Below are 19,972 nucleotides of genomic sequence, written 5' to 3'. Positions count from 1 at the left end.
TGTACTGTCTTACTTCACAAGAGATTCAAATGCGGAGTTGTGCGAAAGCACCGGTGCCGCTTGTCAAAAAACACTATGTCACTATGTCACTATCAAGTTTACGTTATACGTATTACGCTATATTGTTATGTTCGTAAAGTTATAAATTAGTTAGTCTTACTGGATAATAAAATTTCTTGGTAATGATTTCGAACTCGGTACCCCTGGGCCTGGCCAACGAAAATGAATGACTTGTCCCCTCCTGTCAAGTGACAAGTCACACAAAAAAACCCCCGCGACAAACAGGTCCCGTGACACTCTTACAACCATCGTTTTGCAAAAGACGAAAATGTCGCGTACACTCGCTCCATTAAAGTAAAGTGCAGCCATTATCAACCCACTGCAAGATGGAAGCGTCCTCAACAATTCATGCTGAGGGAAAATGGACCATAATCTGCCACGCTGGTCCAGTGCGGGTTGGCAGATCGACCGTATTCAGCAGTCAGGGGCTTGAACTCCGGTCTACTCAAAGAGCGTGTGCTACTGCACTCCCGCTCCTGACCACTCGGCTACGGAGGCCTACTCGCTCCATTAGGATTGAACTTGAACAAACAAATCACGGTGGCGGCAGCACGAAGAAACAAAACCAACCAAAAGAAAACTCACCGCACGAGGACAAACAACGGCAAAGAAAAACTAACGAACTTACTGCTAACTTCACAAGCATACTACTAAATAATCAGAAACACAAATAACAGAACCTACGCATTCACAATTATCAGCCAATTACAGAACTCCGGAGAGCAAAAACATCACATGACCTTTTGTTCATCAAGCGACATTTCTAAAATATACAAGAAAGGTTAAATATACACGAAAAGATAACATTTAAACTACATTACTTTTCACTACATTTCTGTCTAGAGTCCTGGCAATTGTAATACAAAAGTTCATCTTAACATCACATCCACTGATCAACTTGTGCGAAATATACATTATTCAATTGCGTACACACAGTTCTTGACAGAAATTCACACAACCACTAGCCTCAGCGAGCCACACTACGGTTTGTTTCCTATATTTCGGATCTTCTATGAGCCTTAGTAGGTCAATTCCGATATTTGTTAGGCACTGAATTGATTCTAACGCACTGGCGGGTATAAACCTGTCGGCCATCTTCAGTCTGTTGGTTTTCATTCTCAAGGATTTTGTGCCTCTTAATGCAGATGGCGGGATGATATCGTGCCAGTCATCATTTTGATTGTAGTTATTAATCGTTTCCAGGAAATGATGTCTGGTAAACGCTGCAGTTTAAGCTGTTCAGAGAGCTGCGTGGTCCTTAACTGTTGAGGGAGGTGGTGCTTATGGTTTGCCCACTTCAGCAGCCAGAATTCACTCGCATATATTCTCCTAATGTGGGTAGGGGTGGCTGACGCCCACAATTCAGCGCCATACAAAATGGCTGAATACGCTGTGGTTCTTAAATATCGTGCGGTTGTTGCAGTCTGTTTCACGTGCAAGAGGTGCTGTTTTGTTGCCCAACGTAAGTAGTTCATTTTCTTTACAATCAGGTCAATATGAGACTTGAACGTAAGTTTCGTATCAAATGTTACTCCGAGATCTCTATGCGTCTCAACAACTGGGATAGGTTTGCCATTAAGTTTCGGGTGTACGAGCGTAGGCGATTTTTTGAGCGAGTACACCATGATTACAGTCTTCTGCGGATTTAGGGCCAAGCCAAATTTGTCTAAGTACACGAATAAGGTCAGAAGCTTATAATTAATCTGCTCACACAATGCCCTATTGTTCATGGAAGGTTGGATGGGTGTTAGGATCTTAATATCATCTGCATAAGTGCATACGTCATCCCTACCGAAGCATAACGGGATCATCATGGCAGTAAAGAGGAGTCCTGATAAAACTCCACCCTGTGGAACTCCTGCATGGAGTTGGCGTTGGAGGATCTGATTATCTGTGCGGTAATAAATGGACCGACAAGTAAGTAGGGCCTGAAACTTCAGCAAATTTCCTTTTATTTGGAAGGCGTGTTGAAGGCGTTATGAAGTAAGGCATGTACATCCAGACTATCGAAGGCTGCTTTTATATCGGCATAAATTATTGCAATTTCCTTTCTGGCTTGGAAAGCATTTAGTATCGTGGCCTGAACTGTGAGGAGGTTAGTTATTGTTGATCTTGAAGTCATTGAATAATGAATTTGTTGAGGCTGCCCAGCCAGTAGCTGATTCGACAACTTTGGCAACAGAGCTGTCTCCAGTACTTTTAACAGGGTAGATGCAGTAGATATTGGCCTATAGTGCTCCACAAGGTTAGGCTTTGTAATTTTTGGCATTGGAATTACAGCGTACTTATTCCAGTTCTCAGGGAAAACTCGGCAAGCAAGGATAGAGCTATAAATTGCTTGGCGTGGTTCAATTAGGTAAGGACTAAGACACTTTACCATGAAGTGGGGGATTCCATCAACTCCACCTGTGTTAGTTAGTATTAGTATTAGTATTAGTAACGGCCGTATGGTGCAAGAAAGCCTATGGCTTATGCTGCACCAGCCAAAAAAAAAAAAAAAAAAAATCCGAACAAAACAATGATAAAAACAAAAATTAAATAAATAAATAAATAATAATAATTAATAAATAAATAAAAATAATAAAATGAAATTAAAAATTAAATAAAAAGGAAATTAATCCTATCAACCTATGCGCTTCCCTTACCCGAAAGTACTATCCAGATGACCTTTGAATTTCCCCAAACTGTCGGCCTCTACCACCCATGAAGGCAACTTATTCCAGTAATTTATAACTCGCTGGCTAAAATAAAACTTCCTGCAGTCCAATCTAAACATTTCCCCGCGTAACTTGAATTTATGTCCCCTAGTTCTAGCATCATTTATAATCTTGAAAATTTTGTCCTCATTCATTTTACTGATGCCTCTCAGAGCCTTAAACACCTCAATCAAATCTCCCCTAAGGTGTCTAGTTTCCAAACTCTGCAACCCACATATTCGAAGTCTTTCTTCATACGGACGCCCTTTTGCCGATCTCACCAGGCGAGTTACCCTTCTTTGCACCCTTTCAAGAAGCTCGATGTCTTTCTTTAGGTGTGGTCTCCATACTTGAACACAGTATTCCAAGTGTGGTCTAACATAGGCCTTATATAATGGGATTATCACGTCCCTATCTCTACTTGCAAAAGTTCGATAGATCATCGATAGGACACCATGGGCTTTCCTTGCAACCTGTTTACAATGCTCAGAGAATTTCATGTCTGACCGTATCGTAACACCCAAGTCCCTTTCCTCCAGTACTGGGTTTAGTTGAACTCCACCAAGTGAATAAGTTATTTTGGGATTACTGTTTCCCAGGTGTAATACCTTACACTTTGTTGGATTAAAGCACAGCTGCCATTTTTCTGATCATTCTTGAAGTCTATCTAGGTCTCTCTGAAGAAGCTCAGCTTGACAGTGATCATTAACTACTCTACCAATTTTAACATCATCTGCAAATTTAGACATCACGCCCTCTATCCCTTCATCAATGTCGTTTATGAAAATTAAAAACAACAGTGGTCCTAATACTGATCCTTGGGGAACCCCACTTCTTACATCAACCCAATCTGAGGAATAGCCATTTATCACAACCCTCTGCCTCCTGCCCTGAAGCCATCCTTCTATCCATCTAAGGATTTTTCCAGTGATTCCAACCTGTTCCAGCTTATAAAGCAACCGCTCATGTGGGACTGAATCAAAAGCTTTGCTGAAATCTAAATAAACAATGTCGAAATTATTCCCTAAATCCAGCGCTCGTGAGTGACCCTTTCGAAATAGTGAACCAGATTTGTTAAACATGATTTTCCCTTTACAAAACCATGCTGAGTATCCTTGAGAATTTCAATTCGATCCAAATGATCCTGAATTCCACCCTTGATCAATGCCTCCATGATTTTCCCTACTACTGAAGTCAGACTGACAGGTCGATAATTTCCCACTTCACTTTTAAAGCCACCCTTATGTATGGGAGATACATTTGCACTTTTCCAATCCAAGGGAATCTCCCCAGAGTCTAGTGATACTCGCATAACCAGCCTCAGTGGTTCAATGCACTCCCTTGCCGCCTCTCTCAAGATTATAGGGTATATTCCATCAACTCCAGGAGTCTTACTAGTCTGTAGGCTCGAAAGTTTTTTCATTAAATAATCTTGCGAAATTTCAATATCATTAATTACATATTTTTTAACTTCGCTCCCACAATTTCCCATTGCCACAAAAGGCTTTTCATTTGTAAATATCGATGCAAAATAACTGTTGAGTTCATCTGCAACGGCAGCTGGTGTATTTATTACTATCCCCTTTCCCTTACGTAAAGGTCCGATCTGGTTTGTCCTGCTCTTCTTGGCATTTATATATGTGAAGAATTCTTTATCCCCCCTCTTTGCTCTGTTTGCTAGTGATTTCTCATAAACTGCCTTTGCCTGTCGAACCTTTTCTGTGGCTCTATTACACATCACCTTGTAGCTGTTATAGGCTTCAGTACTTTTTATTGCTCTGTAACGTTTCCATGCCACCTTTTTCTGCTCAAGTAATGTGGCAACTTCACTATTCATCCAACTTGGAACCCTTCTCGTGGAGTATTTTTTTAATGGTATATACGCATTCAAGGCATCGGTGATTAATGTTTTAAAAGCGTACCACAGTTCAAATGTATTCATTCTCTGCGCGATATCTACCCAGTTAATAGAGGCCATGTAGTACCTTAAGGCATCGTAATTTCCTTTTCTGAAATTAAAACCCATTCCTTTGCCTTTTACTTCTGCTACCTCTCTCGTCATCATCCACCGTAGAACTCCGTGATCACTTCCTGCTACTGGTTCCTCTACTGTCAGCCCTGTTATGTCATCTGATTCATGTGTGATGATGAGGTCTAGGATATTCTTTTCTCTAGTACTTTCCCTGACATGTTGATACAAATAACAGTCATCTAGTTGATTTAAAAATTTTGTTCCCCATGTCGAGTTTCCTTCCCATTTACTCCAATCAATTAGAGGCAAATTGAAATCACCCATAATAAGGCATTGACGCTTACTTGCCCATTCCATTTGCATGTAGAGGCTTTTGTCATAGTCTTCACAATCACCTGGTCTGTAGATTACGCCTACTCGCATTGTACCTTTGTTTCCAACTATCTCACACCATACAGACTCTATACTAGCATGTGAAATGTCTGAATCTGGGAAAGCTATCGTCGCACTCAGGCTGCTTCTGATAAGAAGCATTACCCCACCACCCCTTCTATCTACTCTATCCTTCCTAAATGCCCTATTATGTCCGCGTTACTTGTTTTAACCAGCAGTTCGAATTCGCTCATTTTATTGACGACACTTCTAACGTTACTGTATAAACAATTAAGATTTACTGTTCTTGTATATTTAACAACCCTAACACAACCCTTGAAGTTTTTTAGGCTCTCTTCCCTGATATTAGCTACCTGCTCACGTGAAACGTCTTTGCCCCCAGAACATCTAGATAATACGTCCAGTTGGGGTAACAGATAAGAACTCTTAAGGTATGTGTTTCCCTAGTTGGCCTGAGGGAGTTAATACTCTGTATTAGTGCTTGAACTTATTACCAAAAACGAGGTAGTAAGGATTGAAGGGAGGGACAAACCGATAAACTAAAATCAAAAAAGCCACACTCCTTTTGCTTGAATCTGTCCCGAATTAGTGGCTTAAACTAATCTATCCTTTTTCCAAATGAAAATCTATTAAAAAAACCCACACTTTTTTTGCCTGAATCCGTCCCGAAGTCGCGTAAAAACACAACCTTTTTTGGTAAAAATTCAGACCTTGGTTACCTCTCCATACTTCGACTAAGATTCAGGAAGAAGGCGTAGTGATTGGCAGAGGCCATTCACTGTTTTCCCCCGCCCTCCTAAGTTGACACGCCTATGGTGTTTATCCCCCTCCCCCCACTTGCCGCTGTTTTCAAATCGGGAACTCGTTTTCCGATTTTAAAACAGCGGGATGGGGAGAACACCCTACCTAAGTTAAGCACTCTCCTCGACGACATAAAGCAATCAGAAACAAAACGCATTCACAATAAACACCCAATCACAGAACTCGACCGTACAATCACTCCGTTCTACGACCACGCCCTGCGCGGAGACTAGTGGTACTCAAATAATAAATCTATCCCCAGGGGCTCACATCTGGTGAGTATGGGTTTGGCACACCCAGGGTCCTGAGCTGGATATCATCATTCTTCTCTTTCTTGATGAGTCCTTTCTACTTCTGACTCTCTCTCTCTCTCTCTCTCAGGGTAACTCAGGAATTTTTTTGGCTAGTGCAGCATAAGCCTCAGGCTTCCTTGCACCCTATGGCTAATAATAATAATAATAATAATAATAATAATAGACTTTAGCCCCCTTATTCACTAAACAAAAATGAAAGTTGATTAGGTCGATTAAAAGCATGACCGTACTTATAAGTGTTTTTTTCCCTCCTAATTGCAACTATTATTCTCAGTTAACGTCCTTCTGTTCGTCAAGTAGTCTTTCCCTGTAACTCGTCACGTATCACGCGTAAGGGAGGAGCAATCACGTCCTTCAGTTCGAAGGCCACGCACAGTGGCTAGCAATAATTCTTCACTTCGACAGAGCTTATCATTGCGCGCCCAGGGGTAACGAATACTAAATTTCAGCCACTTTCTTAGGTAAAAAAAAAAAAATAAATAAAATAATAATAAAGAAATAAAAAATATATGCCAACCAGAGCCGTGCCGATGGTGAGGCGAACGAGGCACTTGCCTCATATGAAAAGCTTAAAGGAGCCCAAAAAAAAAAAAAGATTAAATAATTGCCAACGTTATCATCATTAACAGTAGGGCGCAATTTTTTTCATTCTTGCCTCAGGTATTAAAATGGCTCGGCACGGCCCTGATGCCAACCTATGTGATTAGCACTTTTGAGCTACTTATTTTCCACTATTAAAATACTTACGAGTAACCATATTTGCGTGAAGTTACCAATATACGCTCTTCAAATATTTAGCCATAACTTTCAAAATCTCTTGGTAAAAATAAGCTAACCAGAGCGTGACTAGGATTAATAAGACTTTGTTGAACACAATTTAATATGTTAATTAACTACAAAACGAAAAAAAAAAAAAATTAAAAACATCCATTTTTCAGAGTTCATGGACTGCACATTTTATAACCTCGAACCCAGATTATGTATGTTTGATTTATCATGGTGTAATGTGATTTAGTGTTTTTTTAGAGCCTTTCATTTTTGTTATATATATATATATATATATTTATGCCCACACACACACACACACACCCCCATATTTAGCTTTTCAAGTGTTTAGCAGTATGCTTCCCTATTTACAGTCTGATTTTTCTCTAAAAAATTCAAAATTTGACCTTTTCTGTCCTAAAACACTGGCAATAATTTTTTTGGGTTAATCTGGTAATTGAAGATTTTTTCTTTGCTGGAGATGATGGTTGTGTCCATTCCATAAACTGGGATTTATAATAAGGATTATAATGGAATAACATCGGCTTTTATCAGATCCTTAAAAAATTTTCCTTAAAAGTGCACTCATGCAACAGGTCTTGGCAGAGCAGCCAAACTTGTTGCAGGAGGGCAAATAACTTTCAAGGAAATTTTGCTGGAGAATTTCATTTCTATTGTTAATAGCTTTGGTAACTGATAGAAACATTTTATCCATTTTTCCCCCAATAATGTAGTGTGTTTAAAATAGTTAATATAATCTCTGGACACAGCGGCACCGGCATCATTGCATATGTAGTCCTGTCCTTGGCTGGACACAAGTGTCAGTAACTCCTTTAAAATGTACAAGCCATCTACGAACATTGGTTATATAAATATGTCTTGTTAGTACACTGAGTGGACAAAAATCATTGGATACCTACCTAGTAACGGGTAGGTGCACCTTTCGCCCGCATAAGGGCAGTCACATGGCGAGGCATTGAGTCCACTGCTGCTCCTGCCCACCTGGCTACAGAGATGCCGAGAGAGAGAGAGAGAGAGTCAGAAATAGAAGGGAATCACCAAGAAAGAGAAGAATGATGATATCCAGCTCAGAACCCTGGTGTGCCAATCCCATACTCACCAGATGTGAGCCCCTTGGGGTTAGCTGCACAAATTGTAACCAAAAGCCACTATTTCAAGTGTCAGCATTTTCGTTTTATGGTTTTCAGGTTCCCATTATTTTAGCATAAATCATTTCTTGATAGTGTTTCACACAAACAGTCTACTTGCGACTAATTCTTTGCATATCACAAACAAGATGATGATGCAGGCCGTGAATAGGTTCACTTGAATTGGTTCCTGACGGATGCTATTCTGATTAGAAAGTGTCCTGCGGTTTTTAGGGGAATGGCTAAACAATGTCTGAGCATACATTGTTTACTACTGCAGCCACTATTTCAATCGTTGGCAGTTTCGCAATGTGGTTTTCAGATTCCCATTATTTATTTATTTTTTCACAACAAGAGTCTACTTGTGGCTAATTCTTCCTTTGTATACCACAAACAAGACGGTTTGCTCGCAGCCTATAAACAATACGTTTTATATACTGTAATGTTGCAAGATTGCATGAAGATAAGCTTAGAGGGCCCGAATGAACTATCAGTAAAATTAATAAATGAAGTGATTGACACATATGCAAAGAAAAATAATAAGATTATTATAATACTTTTGTGAACTGCCCATTAATATTTAGATGTTAAACAATAAATATTTCCATTTGTTTTCTCATATTTTATTTTAACATTCATAAATATCAGTTTTTTGTAACATATACATATGTTGTAAATATTAAATAATAATAATAAAAAATATACACATATACTACATGTACCCCACAAAGTTTACATCCTTCCCCCAGTGCAGATGCCCCCAAAGTTTACATATTCTTCCCCAGTGCAAACACTCTGGATTCAACACCATCAATCCATTCATCCTTTTCTATGAACATGAACAAATACACCTTCTGGAAATTTTTCCTTAGGTGGACTTTTTCTTTTAAATATTAAAAATGGTGGTAGTTTTGTGCCATCAGCACATCAGGCCAAAACTATTGTGTAATGTGTTTTCTTATGCCTAGTGGTTTTTATTGGCACTGTTTTAGACCCTTTGATATTCACAGTTTTGTTGGATGGTGCATCAAAATTTAGAGGGATATTTCCTAAATTCAGACAAGTTCAAAAGAAGTTCGTTTTCGTGATTTTATTACATATTTATGGAATTCCAGTATTTTTTCTTCATAATCTGCTGTTAACCACCTGCCCACTCACGCCAATGACAGAGGGCTCACTTCCACATATAGGACGCAGGGTGATTTTTCAAGGCATTTTTTCGGAAAAAAGTGCGTCTTATATGCCATCAAATACGTTATTATATATATATAGCCTATTTTTTTTTACATAATGGCTGAAATTCAGTATATGGCATCCCTCATATTACGCTCCGTAATGAACAGAACTGCGTGGACATGAACTGAGAGAAATATATTTGTAATCAGAAGGGAAAAAAAAAACCACTTATTAGAGGGTTCATGTTTTTAATCGACTTTCATTTTTGTTTAGTGAGAAAAGGTTAGGTTTTTTTCTGTGAAATAATACTAATAATAAAAATACACTTCTTTTAACAATAAAAACAGGGAAATCAAATATATTTGGTTAAAGTATTTTTGTATTTATATAAATATTTGGAAAGCTACAGCTTAATATTTAGATAGACTTTGTTATCGATATTTTGGCAGGAATTTCATAACTTGCATATGGTAGCTAAAATTTAACTTCTTTAGTGATTTAAGTTTTATCAATAGTTTAAGTTCTGCAATATTTTGTTAACATAAATTCTAATATATTGTAAATTTAAATTTTGTAATCTTTCTAAAGTTCAAATTTTACTTAAATTATGGTTGCTACAAGATCTACTTACAATACAAAGGCCAGGGACATTGAAAATACTTGCAGGCATTTCCACTGTGAGTTGCGACTCTGTCATTTGTATAGCCTGTGGCATGTATTCTAAGGCTGGTCTGACAGACAGACCTAGCTCATCTGGTGATTCTTTTCTTTGCAACCGATGTAAGGAGTGTACCGATCTCAAATTACAACTAGTTGCATTATATGAAGAATTTGAGTTACTGAAGAAACAACTGCTTGCCCTAGAAATAAATGTAACTGGGAGCTCGTCAGGGACTCAAGCATCTCTTGACCTACCAAGTGATGCACCATCAATACGGGTCCCAGAAAAGAATAGTCAAATGCAGACTGCTCTAGTCAGAGTGATCTAGTTTTATTGGGAGACTACTGTCAGCAAAACGGGTAACATTTTTTGTAATAAAGATAGGTGGTCTAGAACCAGAGTGTGTTTGCCAGAGCAACAATTGATGATTTACCAACAGATTGTCTGATTTTAAGGGAGGTAAAGAGGGAATTATTATTCATGTGGGGACTAATGATATTAAATGTACACAACCTGACCATTTGTTGGATAAATATAGAACTATGCTAAAAAAATACCACAAGTTAGGTCAAAATGTGTATGTGTCTGCAATTCTGCCCAGACATGATAGGACAGATTATATTCTGAAAGCCTTGTGGATTAACTCGAGACTTGAGGGCATCTGTAAGGCTCTAGGGGAGAAATTTTTATCAGCGTGGCCTGCATTTTTAGATAGAAGCCATCTATTTTGTAGAGATGGTATTAATTTGAACAAAGATGGTGCAACGATTTTTGCCAATATCATTGAGGATACCTTAAGGATATCCTGAATGATATTGAGGGGAACTCCTAGTTAGGGGACAGAAGGGTAATTTAGATCTGCATTTATCTAATGATATGGGTCAGTGGTGTGTTATCTTATAGGCAAAAAAGACATCTGCCTATGGCCCCGATCAGAGTGGGGCCCCAAAATCATTGTTTCAAAAACTCATTGCTGTTTTTCACTAATATTTTTAAGTTATTTTTATCGAAACCTGAATTTTCTATCTGCCAAGGTCAATAAAAATTTTATTTGAAAATTTTTACCTATTTTGATAAAATTTTATATTTAGTTCTTATGTCATATTTGTTTGTTTTGTTGTCGCAATAAAATAAAATTGAAAATATTCTGATTAGTTTTTTCTTTAGATGGGCCCTGAAATTCCATTTTGCCTTGGGCCCCATGAAGGTATAAAATGCCATTGATATAGGTCAAGGTAATGCTTGCACTCACCTCATGAATTCTTGTTTGTTGGCACAACAGCTGATGTTGATAAGATGTTCTGAGGGTAGCAATGTTTCAATTGAGGGGGAATATAAAGCTTGGGATACAAACCTAAATAACTTTAAGGGGTGTGCATCAGGGTAGTAAACCATACAAGATTACTTAGTCTCATCTGTGTCTACAGTAATGTCAGGAGTGTTGTCAATAAAATGGCTGAATTTGAACTCCTGGTTAGGACAATTAATGCTGATATAATAGGGCAAACAGAAACTTGGTACCAACTGGAAATTGGTGATGATGAGTTCCACTATTATTATTATTATTATTATTATTATTATTATTAGCCATATGATGCAAGGAAGCCTGGGGTTTATGCTGCACCAGCCAAAAAAAAAAAAAAATTCTGAATTACCCTGAGAGAGAGAGAGAGAAAAATAGAAGGGAATCACCAAGAAAGAGAAAAATGATGATATCCAGCTCAGGACCCTGGGTGTGCCAAGTCCATACTCACCAGATGTAAGCCCCTGGGGTTAAATTATGATATGTATAATGTATTTAGAAAAGATAGGGAAGATAAAAGGGGTGGAGCAGTCATGCTTCTTATCAAAAGCAGCCTGATCATAAAAGAGCTTTTGCTGAGTCTGAAGTTATGTCTGCCAGCATAGAATCTGTGTGGTGTGAGTTAGTTGGAAGAAATATATGGGAAATGCCCTCTCTCCACTCATGGCAGAAATATTTATGACAAAATTAGAAGAAGAATTCCTGGAAAACCAACATAAAAAAACTTAAATTCTGGAGCAGATACATTGATGATATAATAGCTATCTGGAGTCATGGAACAGAAAACCTACAAAAATCCTTTGAAGCTCTTAACAGCCACCACCAAAAAATCAAATTCAAAATGGAGATAGAAAACAACAGCAGCCTTCCTTTCCTAGACATCCCGTTCACAAGAAATCCCCCAGGGCTACTTATGGAAGTTTACCAAAAACCTACTGACACTGGGATCATCCTAAACTACAAATCCTGTCATCATTTCCCAACAAAAATTGGTGTTATTAAGTCTCTCATCCATATAAGAGCTCACAGAATTTGTGAAGAAGAAAATCTCCAAACAGGACAGGAACTACAAACAATAACCAGGTTTGCCATGAAGAATGGATTTCCTCAACACATTATTAACAGAGCCAGAGAAGACATCTCCAAGACTGTCAACAACTTCAACTTAGCAGGGACAGTAGAACATCTGGGACAATATGCACATCTTACCTATCAAGAGTCAGAACAAAGATAACAAAACAAACCAGGAAATTTGGTATCTCCACCTTTTTCAAGAGTTCGGACTCCATCGAGCAGATCTTAGCAGCCCAATAATCCCTACAACCCTAGAGGTCCTATCTATAAAATAGACTATAGGTGTGGGGGTACTTACATAGGAGAATCATATAGAAGATTAAACTGCAGAACCAAAGAACATAAAAAAGATGTACAATATGGAAGAGTCCTGAAGTCCGACACAGCCCTACATGTATTCCGATGGGTGATACATGGGAATTTCAACTTCACTAGAATCCTCTCTAGACAACCAATACAACATAAGGAAATTTAAAGAAGCCTTCTTTATAAAATGTTCAGAGCTTCAGCAATCAACAGAAAACAGGAAGTCAAATTCAACCCACAATACTTCCACCTTTTTAATAAGAAAATAGAAGAGGAAATGAAAAACCAGGAAAAGAAAATAATCCAGACATCTGGAAGAGCAGCCCATATACAATACCCTCCAGCTCCCCAGAACCAGCCTTCACACTGATATTCAGAGTATTAGAGCAAAGGTCACCCCAGGTTTCCACCACACAAGAACCATTGGATCCAGGATAGAAAACTTGGCACCATTCTATTAGCTAATGGACTTCATCCCCCACCTATAAATTAACAGCTGGCAGCAGCACCTCTTGTCTGGATGCACATCAGGTTTTTGGCAGCATCGGCAAGTAGGAGTCTGTCAGCAGGTAAGAATTTTAATCTTTATGTATTTGGATTTACTTAAATTAATATCTGTTTTCTATTGTAATGGTAATTCAAACTTTATAATTTAGACTTAAAATTCACAATTAATTAATAATTTTGTAATTGTAATACAGTGAAAACTCATTATAGCGACTCTCTTTTTAGCATCCCACACGTTATAACATCTTATGTGGTTGGCCAATTTCACACCTAATGCTATTTTATGAATAATCGATATAACGCCCTTCTGATACAATGATCGTTTTCCCATTCCCCTGGGGGGGTGTCAGCTATATAGGGCTTTATAAGAAATAGTTAAATATAAACATGAAATTTATTTTTTCTTAAATATTTAGGTGTGAGTGCACAGAATTAACACTGAATTGTATTTGCCTATTTTTGTAGATGCTGATAAGAATGGATACATATCTTGGGCTGACTACCAGCTGCTTGCTTTGGTAAGTTAAATGATGAACTATTTCAAAATATTATTTAACATCAGTGTTTTAGAGAATGCATTTCATGGTTGCAGTTTATTTCACAGTTATTCTTTTCTACATATTTAAATCAGGTAGAGTTTTGTCCAATCATTTAATTTCCAATTTGTCATTGTATAACCACAGCAAAAAGGTTTTTTCTTTTGGTTTGGACAGCTTGAGATTGAACTGTGAGTGGATATGTATAAGTTGAGTTATGCATGTGTTTGGAAGAAGAGGCAGAATTACTGATGCTAATTCAGAAAACCAGTTCCCATGGAAATATCTATAGAAAAGGCATGTAGCAATTATTGAATGTTGGTGTGATAGTGGACAGAGTTTGTAAGTATTGGATCACTAATTAACAGGATTACCTCTTCTTGGAATCTAGGAGTTCAAGATATGTGAAAACTACCCTAGATGTGGGGAAATAACATTCCATGATAGGTTGGACTTGTGACTTGTACAGTCAGTAGCTGTTTAGAGAAGCCAAGGGTAGCTGCGTGGTCAACTAGGAATGCAGTAATACCTTCGAGTATAACTGCACAGGTACTGACACTTCTTTACTGTGTGGCACTGGCCTAATTGTTGATGGGATATTCGGATATTTGATGTAGTGCTTGCTCTTTTTGGAAATACCTTTTATTTTTTCATGCAGAAATAGCAGTCGTTGAAATGATTCTTGGGCTCGTGCCACATCATAGGGATGGCAAAAGATAATGCTCTCAGCTTGCCATATAACCACAGCCTTAAGTTCATTGTACAAGTAATACAACAGATATGTGGAGCCCAATTTTTTTCTTGGTCACCGATCTTGCAGCCGAAGTACAATGAATATGCAACTTTTGTGACATTGTATATTTTCTTCCTCTAAGTTTTTGGGGTTAAGTGTGCACAAATATAGCAGAAGTTGTCTGGGTGATTGACACAAGTTCTGTGCTTTTTATTCTCCATTTTAACAATGCATTAACCTAAAAACAGTAAAAGCAATTGGTAAATTTGAACAGAAGGTGAATTCTTGTAGTGTAGCTTATCATACACTATATATTGAACAGTTGAATGGTGTAATAAAATTAATAAAAATACTGACTTGATGGAAAAGTGCATCAAAATCAAAATATACTATATATTGCAAAAACAGTAATGATGTACTTGCTTAACTTTTAGCCCAATAAACAAAACCAACCAAAAGTTAATAAGTTTAAAAATTGTATTTCAAATAGTAATGATATCTTTGTACAGAATCCAGTTTTATATCTATATCTTAAAACTGAGACTTGATAGGAAGTTTTTATGATTGATTTTAAATTCAATACATAAAACTTGACCAGAACAACCATTGTTTTGCTGGATTTAAAAACCTCCAGCATAACACTACCTGTTGGGTAGTGTTATTTGTGTCACCTTTTGTACCCCCTTTGTGAATTGGGAATACATTTGCACATCTCCAGTCCATGAGACCCTCCCCTGAGTCCAAGGATGCCCTCATAATCATGGCTAAAGGCCTGCTTACTTCCTTTGCTGCTTCCTTTAATATAACTGGATAGATCCCATCTGCCCTACGTGCCTTCCTTATGTTTAACTTCATAAATTTCTCCTCCACTTTGCTCTCAGTTATTACAAATTCATTTAACTCCCTGTTAGAGTTTGATAAGCTTCTAGAATTCCTCATGTGTGAATGTAGATACAAAATACTCATTCAGTTTATCAGCTACCTGAGCATGATCATATATAGTCAAACCATCTATGTTAAGTGGACCAATTTGATTCATCCTATTCCTTCTAGAGTTTACATAAGTAAAGAAGAAGAATAACTCTTTATTATATATATACAGTAAAGTATATATACTTTATATATACAGTAAAGAAGTCTTTACTGTTTTTCTTTGCATCCTTTGCCAAAGATTTCTCATAATCTGCCTTTGCTTGCCTAATCCCCTTGGTGACTTGATTACAGACTAGCTTATATCTACCCTAGGCACCTGTCTCCTGATAATTTATATGCATCCTATGCACTTTTCTTCTCTGCCACGAGTCTCATTAGTTCATCTGATACACATTTAGGCCTAAACCTTGAACAGAATTTCTTAGTTAGTATGAAAAGCCTAGTAGCTTCCAAGATTAACTTAACGATTAACTTCTAAGATAAAATTCAAGCTGACAGAAAGAGACTGCTGAATAGTGAAAAGAACTGTAGCTTGAAAACATAAAACTGCTGCCTAAAAATAATTGCAGAACTTATGAGTCTCCAACAATCTAGCAAAACAATTTGGCTAGAACTTCAATTAGCCAAAATCTTTTGTAGAGCCACTATTGCCAAGCTGCCCATTACTGGTAATGCTAGAAAGAGGATGCAGTGATGCAATGGTCCGCACTTTTTGCTTGAAATCAATTCCACTTCATTGATGACTTCTTGAGACAAATCAACACGGCAATCATGCAATGGTTTCTTTAGTCTCGACATGTCTTTATTCTCTAGATCATACCGGTCCACCCAGCATTCATCATTTGTCATCAACCGATCAAGAAAGCTCTCAATATCCACATTACAGAAATCCAACAGTTGTCAAAAACATTGCATTTGACATTGCTTCTGCAATGGCATCAGCAATCTTGGAACCCATCGTGCGGATACATTTGACATGTGCAGATGGTCATGTAAAATGCTGTACACAGACCAATAACTAATTCCCACTGCATTTACAATGAAATGAATTGTCTCACATCTGTCACTCAGCAGCTGCTCAGCCTTTGTGACCATCTCACTGTCTCTGGATATTGATGGCCTTCTTTCTCTTGAGTGGTCAAAGACACTTGCATGACCGCACTGGAACTCCCATTTCCACTTTTTTACAGTGTCATAGTATGGACAATTCTGCCCATACACAGCTTTCATTTTTTCATCAATTTTCTGAGCTTTCTTGCCCTGCAAATGCAGGAACTTGATCCTGCTCGATACTCCGCTTTGTCAACCATAGTGTCCTTCAGATTCTGGGCTCCACCTCTGGTGTACGATCACCTACAGGAATGAAATTTCACTTGTTAGTTATTGAATATGTAGACAACTTATATTAAAAATGGCATCTTGCTACTGATGTTTTATCTAAGTCAGGGTATGAACTTCTTGATACCCCCCTCATACATTCATACATGAGGAATGTTTTAGCAATGGGACTGCCAGAAGTGTATAAAATCTAACAGAGAGCTGAATGATATTGTGATAACTGAGAGGAAAGTGGAAGAAAAATTGTTGAAGCTAATCATAAAAAGGCTTTGTAGTTGGATGGGATCTATCCAGTTATATTAAGGGAAGCAGAAAAAGAAGTAGCAAACCTTAAGTCATAATTATGAGAGCATCCTTGGATTCAGAAGAGGTACTTATGGACTGGAGATGTGCAAATATATCCCAAATTCTCAAGGAGAATCAAAGAGTGACATTGTAATTCCTGACCTGTTAGCTTGACTTCTGTTCCAGGGAAAATAATGGAGTCACTGGTTAAAGAAGTAATGCAGTTTTAATGTAGTCACAACATGGATATATTAAGAGGAAAATTTGTCTGACCAATCTCATTGGATACTGTGCTTCAGTAAAAAAAGGAACTGGATGCAACAAATAATTTTGACATCATATAGTTAGATTTCAGAAAGACTATTCATATTGTTGCCCATAAAACACTGCAATACAAACTGAAGCAGTTGTTGGGATTTAGGAGCATCAGCAACTAAGGTCATGTTGCACTATATATATTGTCTGTTAATTGCGTGTGTTCTCAGTTCGATTTACTGTTTGCTGGACAAAAAACTTGAGTTTCCGGGAGAAACAACCATGCTACCATCACCTGAGATCAACTAACTCAGCCACGTTGTGAAATGGTGCCTCCGTAGCCAGGTGGGAAGGAGCAGCAGTGCGTAGCACACACTTCTTGATTAGACCAGAGTTCGAGCCTGTTGCCACCAAATACGAAGGATGCGGAAAGGTCAGGGAATGACCATCACATATTCCCGGAGCAATATGGCCTTAGTTGCTAATGTTCCTAAAAACCAAAATACCAAACAACAATAACAATAACGTTGTGAAATAGACCCATAAAAATTCCTCTCATCATTGACAGTATTCAAACTCAGGTCTTTTCCACTTTTTTTGGGACAACGGCGATCCTACCAACTGTGCTACCCACAAGAGCAATTGAAGCAGTGTGGAATAAAGAGCAAGTTGCTGCTATGGAATGGTTGAGTGGGAGAACACAGATATGTTATAATTGGGCACTGCTATTCATGGATTAATGTTATTAGTGGAGTCTACCACAGTTGTCCTGGGCTCATTGTTGTTTTCTGTATTTATTAATAATACTGATGAAGCTTAATAGCAGTAGTACTGGCAAATTATGCAAGAAAGCAAGCTTATATAGCATCAGCCAAAAAAAAAAAAAAAGTTCATCCATCCACATGCTCTAAGAATTTTTCTAGTTCTCCCATGAACTTATTCAACCCATCCACTTCTCATCCAACAGATGGAAGCCTGTTCCAACAATCAACCACCCACTGGCTGAAGGCAAACTTCACACATCTATCCTCCAACCATCCAATCTCAACTTGAATTTATGCCCCGTCATGAAAGAAGTCTCAACAAGTGGAAGAATATCATTAACATTCAGCGAAAGGTGGTAGATGACTTTCATCAACTGGTGAAATACCACCACTTTGCTTATTGGAGGCTTGAAGTGGTGAAACCCATGTTTAGTCTCTAGAGCAAAGTTTCCAGCATCCTCCTCCCCCATACCTCTCCTTCAACCCATGCACGGTACTAAGTACTATAGGTTTTGATACCTTTCGTGTTTGGGGTTTTCATAAAAAAAAAAAAAAAAAAGCTTACTCAATCCAGTCAAGGTTTTAAAGCTTTAAATACCTCAATCATATTTCCCCACCTGGTCTTGAGATGATGCAATCTGCAGAACTGAAGCCTTTCTAGGTAAGAGCACCCTTTTGTTCCCTTCACCAATCTGGTTGCCCTTCTCTGAACCTGTTCCAGCAGATCTACATCCTTCCTTAAGTGAGGCCTCCAAACCTGTATACAGTACTCAAGATGCTACCTAACCATGGCCAAAGGGATAATCTCCTCTTCCTCCTTATCCTTGCTAGCAAAGTTTCTGCATCTCATTGGCAAAACCCCATGAGCTGTCCTGACAGCATATCTGCATTGCTCAGAGAATTTCATGTCTAACTGCATAAATACCCCTGGGTCTTTTTCTTTCTCCACTAACCTTACTGTTGTACTACACAGTTGATACGTTACTCTGGGGTTACTGCTACCTCGGTGCACAGTACCTTGAATTTATCAATGATAAACTTCAACTGCCATTTCTCAGCCCATCAACCAAATTTTCCTAGATCTTGTTGCAGTAGCACATTTTGATAACTGCCGTTTACCAATTTGCCAAGCTCTGTATCATCTGCAAACTCATATCCATATTTATTCATTTTCAATATTTATGATATCCATAAATATTGAAAATGACAATGGACCCCAGCACTGAACCCTAGGGAATGCCACTAATAACATTATTCCATGAAGAGCAGTGTGCATTGATAACTACTCTCTGTCTTCTTCCACCGAACCACTCCGTTTTTATCCATAGCAGTAACTTATCCTTAATGCCACATTGCTCCAGTTTGTACGGCAGTCTTTTATGTGCAACAGGATCAAAAGTATATGATGTCATAATTATTTTTTGCATCCAGTTCCTTGATCACTGCATCATAATAACCTAGGATAATTGTTAGACAAGACCGCCCCTTGGCAAATCCACGCTGTTATTGCAATATAATTGCATGCCTGTCCAAATGATCCTGCATTACTTCTTTAACCAGTAATTGCATTATTTTCCCTGGAACAAACATTAAGCGGTCTGTAATTACTCATGTTGCCTTTTGATCCCCTTTATGAATTGGGAATATATTCCCAATTATCCAGTCCACAGGGACCTCCTCTGAATCCAAGAATGCTCCTATAATTATAGCTAAGGGTTTGCTTACTTTCTTTGCTGCATCCCTTAATATAATTGGATAGATTTCATTCACCCCAGGTGCCTTTTTCATCCTCAGCAATTTCTCCTCCACTTTCCTTTCAGTTATCACAGTCATTTAGCTCCTCTTTAGAGTTTAACTTCTGGCATCTCCTACTCTAAAGAATTCCTCATGTGTGAATGTAGATGCAAAATACCTGTTCGATTTGTCTGCAATATGAGCACGGTTACCCTTAA

The 19,972-nt window shown here is 38.1% G+C and overlaps 1 protein-coding gene across 2 annotated transcripts in view; it reads left to right on the top strand.

The window, feature by feature from the left end:
* The window catches only part of LOC150075079 (sarcoplasmic calcium-binding protein, beta chain-like), an 84,309-nt gene that overhangs the window by 16,851 nt on the left and 47,486 nt on the right, over positions 1-19,972 (top strand). For both annotated transcript variants that reach the window (XM_090388905.1, XM_090388904.1), the window contains exon 2: positions 13,642-13,694. In XM_090388905.1, coding sequence (XP_090245031.1) covers positions 13,642-13,694 — 53 coding nt within the window. The remainder of the gene's footprint in view (positions 1-13,641; positions 13,695-19,972) is intronic.

The sequence above is a fragment of the Mastigoproctus giganteus genome, chromosome 14 (assembly GCF_048544385.1).
Source record: "Mastigoproctus giganteus isolate SK-2022 chromosome 14, ASM4854438v1, whole genome shotgun sequence".
Taxonomy (NCBI): domain Eukaryota; kingdom Metazoa; phylum Arthropoda; class Arachnida; order Uropygi; family Thelyphonidae; genus Mastigoproctus; species Mastigoproctus giganteus.
Note: the sequence above shows the minus strand (reverse complement) of the source record. Positions and strands in the feature narration are given on the sequence as shown.